At 36.6% G+C, this 10896-nt stretch overlaps 2 protein-coding genes across 2 annotated transcripts; one reads left to right on the top strand and one right to left on the bottom strand.

The window, feature by feature from the left end:
• The first annotated feature begins 425 nt into the window (after nucleotides 1–425).
• On the top strand, nucleotides 426–1597 carry LOC120772229. Its single transcript, XM_040100720.1, has 4 exons — nucleotides 426–486; nucleotides 547–675; nucleotides 732–891; nucleotides 948–1597. The coding sequence occupies exons 1-4, from the start codon at nucleotides 475–477 to the stop codon at nucleotides 1520–1522; spliced, it is 876 nt and encodes a 291-aa protein (XP_039956654.1). The 5' UTR covers nucleotides 426–474; the 3' UTR covers nucleotides 1523–1597.
• Nucleotides 1598–9912: 8315 nt separating this feature from the next.
• Nucleotides 9913–10498, bottom strand: LOC120772344. The gene is made up of 3 exons (XM_040100907.1): nucleotides 10434–10498; nucleotides 10252–10378; nucleotides 9913–10137 (listed from the first exon to the last, which is right to left on the bottom strand). The coding sequence occupies exons 1-3, from the start codon at nucleotides 10496–10498 to the stop codon at nucleotides 10135–10137; spliced, it is 195 nt and encodes a 64-aa protein (XP_039956841.1). The 3' UTR covers nucleotides 9913–10134.
• Nucleotides 10499–10896: the final 398 nt, after the last annotated feature.

The following is a 10896-nucleotide window of genomic DNA, read 5'->3' as shown; positions in this document are numbered from 1 at the left end:
AAATGCAAGAAAAAGCACTTGTGTTTAGTTACTTAAGACCTGATACGCACAATTGATGCACTTGTTGAAAAGTACGGCTAAAACATACTTACTTTGCATTGAATCACTCCTGTTTATTTTAAATATTAGATTTTACTTAGGGTTTTCCATCAAACTCATAAATGCCTCATAAAATTCGTAAACTCGTAAAATTCTGTGCCTTATAAATGAGCTGTCAAAATTTGTATGAAAAAAAGTTTACGCGTTTCGTATAAAACTATGAGGCAAATTCGACGCGTATTTGCTTCATAAACTGATATTTTGTTTTAGTGTTGCCATTACACAAAAATTATTTACATTTAGTGCTTCAAAAAAGTAAAGTTTTTAGTGCAGGCAACACTACTTGCAAATAAAAAAAGAACGGTCAAACATGTGTGCTTGATGCAAAATTTTGTTTAATTTAAAGAAATAAAAACCATCTGAAACCTTTGTATAATGAGTGCATCAGTAAGTATTACTTAAATTTCTCGTGAAGATGAAAATTGCAGAAATACATTTTATATTCAGGAATTAGAAGAAAAGGTCAAAGCTAAGCGCTTCCGGGCAGCACCAACACATCATTGGAGTAGTGAGCAAACTAGAAGCCTTTTAGAGAAAGTGCGCCTTTTAGTAAAAGACCGCCCGGAGTCATTTGAGGTTCGTATCTTATTTTTTTTCATTGGCTTATAAATGCAAAATTTTTTTTTATACAGAAGCCTATTGCACAAAAATTTTATTCGAAAATATCTGCTAAGTGCCCTTTGCTCGCAAACATTAATTGGAAAGTGATGAAGAGCAAAATGCGCTATTTAATTAAAAATGGATTAAATGGCGCTGGATTAATTAAAAATGGAGAAGAAGAAAGCGTTAAGGGTATTTTATTTCCTTTGTCTTTTAAATACGAAATTAAATTAAACCAAATTTCGCAGACTACATTCAAAATATTTGTCCCTTCTTCGAAATACTGGACGAGATTTTTGGGCTCAGAAAGGGCGTGAACCCTACGGTTATAATTGAGAGTAGCAATATAGAAGTCCTCTATGAAGACAGCGAGGAGGTTTTTTTATTTGATAATGTTGATGATAGTATTTCAAATAGTTGCTCGAGTTCACGTATATCAGCCAGTACTCCTATTCCGCCCAATACTCCACAGCCAGACGTTCATTTATCACTGGAATTATCATCGAACAATGCGAGCAGCTTCAACGGCGACTTAGAGATTGAGAATTTAAAAAAAGGAATGACATCGAAACACAGCCTAAAGAAAAAGCATAATCCAAATGCAAACTCTGCCGGCGTATTACAAGGAATGCTTGAAGCAAAATTGGACTTGGAGAAGCAAAAATTTGACTGGATGAAAGAAAAAGAAAAACAGGAATTGGAGATGAAAAAGCTAGAAATTGAAAGTGATGAACGACTTGCTTCGGCGAAAGTGAAATTCGAAAATGAAAGAGAAGAAAAACTCAAAATGTACGAACTAGAGTTAAAATATAAAAAAGCATAAGAACTTTTTAATCCTCACATATATTTTGTGTCTTTAAAGATTACATATATACAAATAAAGAAGACCTTAACAGTTTATAATGCTTTAAAATATGAAATCAAATTAAAAGTTGTTAATTTAAGGCATTTTGGTTGCTGGCTTTCGCCGACAGCAATAGCTTTCAACCATATTGTTTGGCTTTTCCAAGTCATCGTAGGGTAAGGGCAGGATGTGAGGGTTTTGTTAAATTTTGCAAACCTAAAATTAATATACAGGTTATTTTTCGCAATGATATAAAAAGAAGAATACTAAATTACCTGAAAAAATTTAAAAATTATTTAATGTTGACATTTCATTTAAAATTTTTATTATGGCTCGTCTCTTGTGTTCTAAGACTGGAAACTGTTGGAATTGGTTCTCATTCACATCATCATTGTCAAAACTATCTTCTAAGTTTTCGATTTCAAATGTATCACCATTTTCCTGCTCAATTATAATGTTATGTAGAATGGCGCAAACAAGAACCCACCGGCAAGCAAGCCTTACACTTGCGTCATCTTTAATTTGGATTTTTAATTCTTTGAGGAAGTTAAACCTTTCCTTCAAAATTCCAAAGCAATTTTCAATACGCACACAATACTTGGAATGGGTATTGTTGAACTCATTTCTTTGTTGCAAAGTGCAATCGTTGGAATTTGTTCTAAATGGGGTTATAACCGTATTCGTTAATTTATACGCACTATCGGCTGCTATCCATTCATCGCCGCTTTAATGATTCGATGGTTTCAATACCAATTCACAGTTATTATAGATTCTGCTATCGTGAACGCTACCTGGATATCCTAGAACCATGTGACGGACTCTCAGTTTATAATCACATACTGCTTGAACTTTTAGAGAATATACATGCTTAGGGCGAAAAATATGACTCGGGATCTTCGCTAGGTTTTTCAGCTAGTTTGATTTCTGAGCCACCAACATATCCTATACAATGCGGTAATTCAAAAAAAGTATTTCTGACAATACTTTGCCGCTCTTTAGCATCAGGCCAATACAAAAACCTTTGCTTTATTTTTAATATTGCTTGAAAGACTCGCTCAGTAACTCTTTGAATGGTTCCTCCATCACCTATCCCAAAAAAACTAGCAATTTTTGCAACTGATGCACCTTCTCCATTACAACCGAGACGATATAAAACAATGGCGAGTTGCATAGCAACGGGAAATTGTTTGCCGAAACTTGCTCCGTTAAAGAGAACATCATCTTCTATCAGTTTTAGTACAATTTCAAAATTTGCCCGATTCATTCTAACAAATTGTCGAAACCGGTTTTCGTCTAAATTTGGCAAAATATCATAAAAGAATTGTTTGGATTTTGGCACAGAGTCTTTCAAGGTCGGAATCGAATAGTGAAAGCTGAGGACAGTAAGTTTTGAATATGCCCATTCTTCAAGGATTTCATCTTCCACTTCTTCTTGATTTCGTTCTGTAAATATAAACGAAATCATTGAAATGCGTGCATTCTCTCAGAAAGTAATTAAGCAAACCATCACTTGATCCAAATACTTGTAACATCGACAAACTGTTGAGTGCATTGTTATCAATATTTTCACACAGTTTTCTTTTTTCACTTTTTCGTGGCATTTTGTAAGATTTTAATTATTTTTAAGTTATTTTTTAAATAAACGCACGCACTTTGACAGTAAAGTCAAAATACCTATTTACGCGGCTTTTATACGTATGAAAAAAAGGAGCGTTCCAAAAAACTAAAGCGTAAATTTTTTTAACTTATAAGTTTGTACATTTACGAGTTTGGTGGAATACCCTGACAATTTTTTTAGTTATAATATGCACTCTTCACTATTTTTTCACTAATAATATTAAATACAACTTACTGCCGCAGCTCTCTTTGAAAAAATCGAAATACGACTTAAGAATTTCATCACCACGTGGATAACGGTAAACCGAATAGCGAAACAGTGCAAAAAGAAAAGGTACACAATAATCAGCACAATCGATGCATTTCGGCCTTTTTAACATATGTGCATAAATAGTAGAGATTTTGACATTGAAACTTGACCGCACAATTGATGCATCACGGTCTGAAAGGGATAAAGCATCAGCTACTAAATTATCTTTTCCTGGTTTATAGTGCAGTTTGGCATTATATCCTTCAATGAAAGCTTTCCATCGCTTTATTTTTGGATTTGGGTTACGATCAGACACCGCGAAGGTTAGGGGTTGATGATCTGTGTAAATGTTTAATTCCCTAACGCCGTACAAATAATGTGGAAGGGTTTTAAGAGCCCATACGATTGCCAGAAGCTCTCGCTCGTTTGTTGCAAAGTGTTCTTCCTTTTTGTCAAGGGTTCTGGAAATCATTGTAAACGGTCTCCCCCCTTGAGAAAGGACCGCACCTAGGGCGTGTGAAGAAGCATCAGTGGTTAGGTCGAAAGCCTTTCTAAAGTCCGGATAGGCTAACATAACATCTTCTGATGTTAGTATACTCTTCAATTTATTAAATGCATTCACTTGTTCCTGGTCAAATGATATTTCAATTTTTTTTTATTGAGAGGCCGACACTTTGCCAAATTCGCCCCTAAGGATACTAGTTATTGGTTCAGCAATTTTTGCATAGTCACGAACGAAGCATCTGTAATACCCAGCCATTCCTAAAAAGGACCTAACACCTCTCAATGTTGTTGGCTGTGGGAAGTTTTGGATTGCTTCAATTTTCTGCGGGCATGTTTTTATTCCTCCTTTTGATATTAGAAATTCGTGGTATTCAAGTTCTGCCTTAAAAAATTTTGATTTCTCTACAGAAACTTTCATATTTGCTTCAAGCAAACTCACTAAAATAGCCTCTACGTGTTTCAAGTGGTCTTCCTTATTTTGTGAAAAAATGATCACATCATCAATATAAACAAAGCAGTACTTGCCAATGTGTTCCCTAAGAACGTCGTCTATTGGCCTCTGAAAAATGCTAGGTGCATTCTTAAGGTCAAAGGGAAGGCGGCAGAATTCGTACTTCCCATTACATACAGAGAAAGCGGTTTTTTCACGATCACGTTCGGCGAGCTCAATTTGATAAAACCCCGACTTAAGGTCCAAGGTTGTGAAGAGCTGGTCTTTTCCCAAGTTTGATAATATTACCCCTACGTTTGGTATGGGATATGAGTCTTCAATGGTTTTTTCGTTCAATTTTCGGAAATCAATTACTAATCTTTTCCTTTTAACTCCGTTCTCATCGAAACCCTTTTTGTCCACCACCCAAATAGGATTGTTGTATGGCGACCGCGAACGTCGGATAATATCATTTTGGAGGAGATCCTCTATTTTTGTTTTTACAAAGTCTGCGACTCCCATTGGGTATGGGCAGAACTTTGCGTAAGTCGGCTCATTATTCCTAGTACGGATTGTGGCCACAATATTAGTGTTGTATGGTAGTTTTTCGTTTGGGTCAGCAAAAACTCCTGAAACGCGCTCTAACATACCATTAAATTCCCCTTTTATGCTCACCGGGACTGACTCGGTATGGAGCTGGAGATGACTAACATCTTGACCCTGGAGAAAATGAATAATTTCCTTACCAGAGTTGTATTCGATAATTTTGTTTTTCAAATTAATATTGGCTTGAACCTTGTTCAGCAAGTCCAAACCTACTATTCCATCAAAGAGAGTTAGATTTGGCAGGGCAAAAAATTCAGATACCACTCCAAACAATTGTACCTTGCATTTTTTTCCAATATTGGTGAATCCATAAATGGATTTCACCGTGAATTCCTTATCAACAGGCTTCACTTCTTTTAGACCCTCTAGAGGCCTGATGTAGTTTTTGGAGGCACTCCTCGTAAGAGTCTGAGCTTAACTCTGTATTTCGATCTTCCTTCAAATTGTTTACCCTTTGCAGTTTTGGTCCTGTTCGACGGACCGACGCTGCCTGACGCTTTTGACTACCGTCGCCTCTTGCGTTACTTTTAAATTGCCGTAGGCGAAAAAATGAAGGATCCACATCCATTGGTTCCTGTCGCGGCTGAGAGTTCCGATATCCTGTTTGACGGTTGTGCTGAAAATTTTGTTGGCGGTATTGGTCTTTATTTTGGTTATCACCCCGGTGCTGCCTAACGAAATGAGGATTTTTCTGATTATCTGAATTTGTTCTATTTAGCATGTTTTGATTATTGTTATCTTTTCCCCTTTGGCTGCTCTCTGCTTTTTTGGTCACATCAGATGCTCTATTTGCAAAGCTTGCTGCGAAAATGTAACGTTCATGATTCGCATCGACTTCCTGAGCGAGTGCCAGGGCGGATGGTAAGTCACAAGGATGCGATGCGAAGAGAATATCGCAAAGGGGCTTCCTTAACCCAGAAATGAACACTCTAAGAGCGTTGGCCCCATATTTCTCGTTAATTGCGCCTGCAATACTTTCTTCATGAGACATTTTGGTTTTATTAGCAAGTAAGGAGAGTTTTCTTTCAACCTCATCATAAAATTCGAGCACAGCGGAAGAGCCCTGTCTCAACGTCGACAATTCCTGCTCGACTAAGTAGATCGGCCACTTATCGGAGTAAGCGAAATCTAAGCGGGCTATAATAGCGTTAAAATTTAAGACAGTGCTAAACGACGATAAAAGCGCATCGGCAGCGCCTCGAATTTTATTTCTTATAATGGTAACGGCTTGGTAGTGCCGTGAGCTACCATCGTAGTCCTTAAAAATCTCATATGCGTTATGTGCCGCCTTACGCCAGGACACATAACCTTCGGTTTGACCGGACAATTCGGGTAGAGACTTTACAACGTCCAGCGATTCTTCGCAGGTTCTACCCGCTACTATCTTAATTTTTTCGTAAGTCGTTATAGTGGGTTTTTGGGATACGTTATCAATTTGGTCCTGCATGACCTTAAGCCTATTCTCAAACTCCCGCCTCTGCACCCCTAAAGCAACAGTGATCGCCGCGTTCATTATCTGTGTAAGCTGGGTTTCGTTCATTTTGACTTCTTCTTCTTCTGATAATTTAATATTTTCAAAGCTAGAGACTAAGTCAATTAAGTTGACGGTTGGCCTATTCATATACCGTGTAACCAATACTCTTCACTATTCCTCAATTAATCATTGAAAAAGTTATTACTATTTTCACGAAATAAATACCGGGTGCACCGTAAACTATTAGAGTTTAAATTTCACTTTCTTAATATATTTTATTTTTTAACAAGAGGTACCTTCAATGTTTATCTTTGATTCTAAAATTGAAATTCGAGTTTCTCAACTTACATTAAATTCATGATTGTCCTGATCCGCCAATGGAATAGCTGCTGCTCGTTTACGATAGCTGGTTGATTGCAGTTGCTGGCTGGTCCTTGATTCGATCGACTTTCAGCGGCATAATCCTGATTGTTTGTGGCAGCTGATTGATTGTACTTGCTCATTTTTAACCGACACCGACAAACTACTTTGCTTAAACACAGCCCCACGTTGGGCGCCAATTAATTCAAAATGCCAATTTTGTTTTTATTGACTTTATTACGAGTATTCGAGTGGAGCGCGTCCAGCTCGAAGAGCACCAAGCATTATACTGAGAATTATTCTAATTATAAACTACCCTCAAGCTACTTGTTGCTGTTGCTGCCGCCGCCGCTGCGTAGCAGTTGTGGTGTTGCGAGCTGGTGTTTGCAGGAGTGAGAACGAATATGTGCTGATGGTATTGGCAGACATGAGAACGTATAATTGCTGACTCAGTCCACGCGCAACTTTTGGATGCAACTTAAAACTTGTTATTTCCGTTCATGATTTTGAGTGCGCTACTTGTTGCTGACTCAGGCCACGCGCAATATTTTGGGGCTCCTTCAATTACATTCTTGCGTCGCGTGATAACTTGTACAAAGATTTGCGCTTGGCTTCTGCGTCAGTTATTCGCCGGCCATTTTCATGTGAAGGAAATTCATCTGATTCTTCGTCGTTATCGACAACTATATAACGTATTCAATGTCGTTAGAAGTAGCTCGGAAGATGTTATGCAGTATACAGCAAATAATAAACCAGTTGGAACATAGAATATGACTTTGTTCGTCCTTTCTTTTAGAATCCTTTCTTTTAGAATCCCAAAGCAATGTTCGATCCTCACGCGATATCTGCTATGGCGCAAGTTAAATGCTTTACGCTTTGAATAGTCCATTTGTTGTGAATTTGTTCGAAATGGCGTGATAAGAGTGGTCAGCACAGGATAAGGAGAATCTCCTGCTAGCCATTGAGAAGAGGAAAAAAGTGAGCTTTCTGAGTGGAGAGAGCACCAGTACGAAACATCCGAGCATCGTGTACACTACCAAAGTTTCCCGCTACTACATGCCGAATCCTTAACTGTTAATCGCATACAACTTGTGCCTTTATGGAATAGAATCGGCTTTGTGAAAAATAAGCCGAATGGCTAACAACTGGTGCTTCTGCAAGTTTCAATTCAGTACCATCAATATACCCTATGCAATGCGGCAGCTCATTGTATGTTGTTTTAACGATATCTTGTCTTTCATTGGTATCAGGCTAAGTGATATATCTAGATTTTAACTCCAAAATGACGAAAATACAGTTTTTGTAATCTTGTGAAGCGTTTCACCATCTCCTACACCAAACAGTGTAGCTACTTTCCGAATCGCCGCACTTTCACCCGATGAACCAAGCGATATAAGGTTATTGCTAACTGTAGTTCTACTGAAAATTGCCTAATGGATTGAGCGTTGTTAAACTGTGCACTGTCTTTGATCAAGGACAATAGCAACGTAAATTGATCTCTTGAGACTCGGAGCATTTATTGGTAACGTCCTTCGTCTAAATAGTAAAGAACATTAGCCCTCCATTCCAAACATTTAGGCACATTTTGATAATTTCCGCGATGGTTCGATAAGATAATTGTAAGACTTTCAGCAAATTCATCCATAGTTTTCCAATAGCTATCGTCGTCTAAAGAGTTAAAATTTTTGATTTTTTAAAGCTTAAAAAGTGAAATAAAAAATTACCATCCAGATATAGTAATATATTAGAAACAGCTTCTTCAATTATAAAATTAACAAGTTTTTGTTTCTCAGAAGTTTGTGGCATTTTTAAAAAATAAATTCGTTAATCTTTCGCAATTTGTTTTGTTTTGTTATTTATTCAATCACAATATTTGTTAAAAGAGTCATTCACAAAAGTTTTGCGTAATAGTCATTCACAATAAATTGACCGAATCAGCTGTTCATATATCACAAGATTCTGCAATGGGTGTTCTCGGCCCTTGTATACTTCAGTATAGTATTTTTGCAATCTGCAATCTTACAAGAGCAAGAGAATACCCCTATTGTATTTGAAAAGTTAGATGTGTACAAAACTATATATGCGTATTGAGCAATGGCAACATTGTTCAAATGAAAACAAACAAAGATGTCTGATTTTTACGGGCTCAACTTTTGACACATTTTGCTCGCTAAGGACGGCAACTGAGGAAGGGAGTAGCGTTTTTCGCTGTTCCTGTTATTACTCCAGGAGTATATCTGTATATATGTATGTAGGTATCTAAGTAAGTGGTGGACATTCCATAACTGTGAAAGCTTACTTCATGCTAACAGACCGACACTTTATAACACGATTTCGGCTGTTGAGACAAAAGTGAAAAATGACAGTTCAAAACCACTTCATCGAAGTGATTTCAAACTGATCCACTTTAAATCTCTCGGTGCGACTCTGATTTTGCGCCATCTACTTGTCAGCATTAGAAATCTATTACATTACACAGCTGATTTAGACACTAAAAATAGAAAAGCATATAAACAAACCAACTTTTTTTAAAGAAATTAATCTAATTCACCTGAAAATCGACTTCCCATATGAAAAAATGCGTCCATTATTTCCATTATATGGAAAATATTTAAAAAAAGGCGGCTTTTATTACAAAATACTATATAACAATGTGTTCTTTTAATAAATATTAAGCGATGTAAATTCTTGAATGGCAAAAACAGCTGAAAGTGTTTATTACAACGCAGTCTTTAATACAACAATAAAAAGTTTGCTAAGAACTCAATTATAAGAGTTTAACTTTGTATAAATAAACAATAAACAAAAACTAAACACAGGCAAAAATCATTCAGTTAAACTAAAAATATTTTCGTTTTTCGCGTCAAAAAAAGTAAATAGTGACAACAACCGCTGTTTCTTTCTAATACTTATTTCGGGGAAACGCCAAATTTCTTTTGTAAACCATTACTATTCAAGAGTGTGAGTGTAGTAAAACAAATTTTTTAATATCACTATTGTTTTTTCTGAGGTTAAGTCGCTAAAATATCTAATTTTGCAATGGGTAAGCGAACAACCACTGAGAAATATTCAGTTTAAATTAATTTTTATCATTATAACATTTTTTTTTAATTAGTATTCAGTTTAAATTCATTTTTATCATTATCACATTTTTTCTAAAACATTTTTCATAATACCTATAAATTACTACTTTGTTGGTCGATTGCAGTAACAACCCCAATATTTTCCCGTCCTCCTCCACTGTCTTCAGCAATTCGTTTTGTTCTTTTGCCACTTTTATTAGTTCGCCCATGTAATTTCTCTTTTTACTTGTAGATACCCACTACCCACTGCTGATGTCGTCAATGTCATTACTGGCGTACACACCGGTTCACGCGACATTGGTTCCGGTGATCCGGAAAAAGTTGAATTCGGTATGTTTTAAAGAAAAAATTATTTTAATAATAAATGTGTAAAACTCAGCTTACCACAGTAAATGATTCGAATACTTCAGCAGTATTGGCTGCTGTCAGTCCGATAATTTGATGGACCGCATCAAAATGTTTCCACAGCGATGGGCTGCCCCCCGAGGGCCCAACTTTTTTCTTTTCCTCTCTGTAATTTAACAAAAGTTAATAATGTTAACAATGTTATGTGGATACATAGTAACCTATACTTTTGTGTAAGATTCCGTATTTTAACATGCACTTCTTTTACAGTAAATTTGTGCGCCATTTGCACAGAGTGTCGGCATAGATGTCACATTACGTTTAGCACGTCGCAAGTCTCCGGCTCGTTCCCGCCACAAATCTATTAACACAACTTCGTCACTGTTTAAATGAGTTAAGCATCCACCCTCTCTACCCAGTAAAACTAGCGCATCCTAATAAAATAGCGCAATTCACCACAGGATGCTACTGCAACACAACAACTGTTAAAAAATCATATTAGATTTGCATAATAAATTAATAATAAAATGCGCGAAAGCGAAGAAATAATTGGAAGACACCATTGCACAATACAAAAAATTATTGATAGACATGGTAAACATCAGACTGTTGAAAATTTGTTACGGCCGGGCCGACCAAAGCATCTTACTGACACTGAAGCGCAATCAATAGTACGGGAAGTAA

The sequence above is a fragment of the Bactrocera tryoni genome, chromosome 3 (assembly GCF_016617805.1).
Source record: "Bactrocera tryoni isolate S06 chromosome 3, CSIRO_BtryS06_freeze2, whole genome shotgun sequence".
NCBI classification, from domain to species: Eukaryota; Metazoa; Arthropoda; class Insecta; order Diptera; family Tephritidae; genus Bactrocera; species Bactrocera tryoni.
Note: the sequence above shows the minus strand (reverse complement) of the source record. Positions and strands in the feature narration are given on the sequence as shown.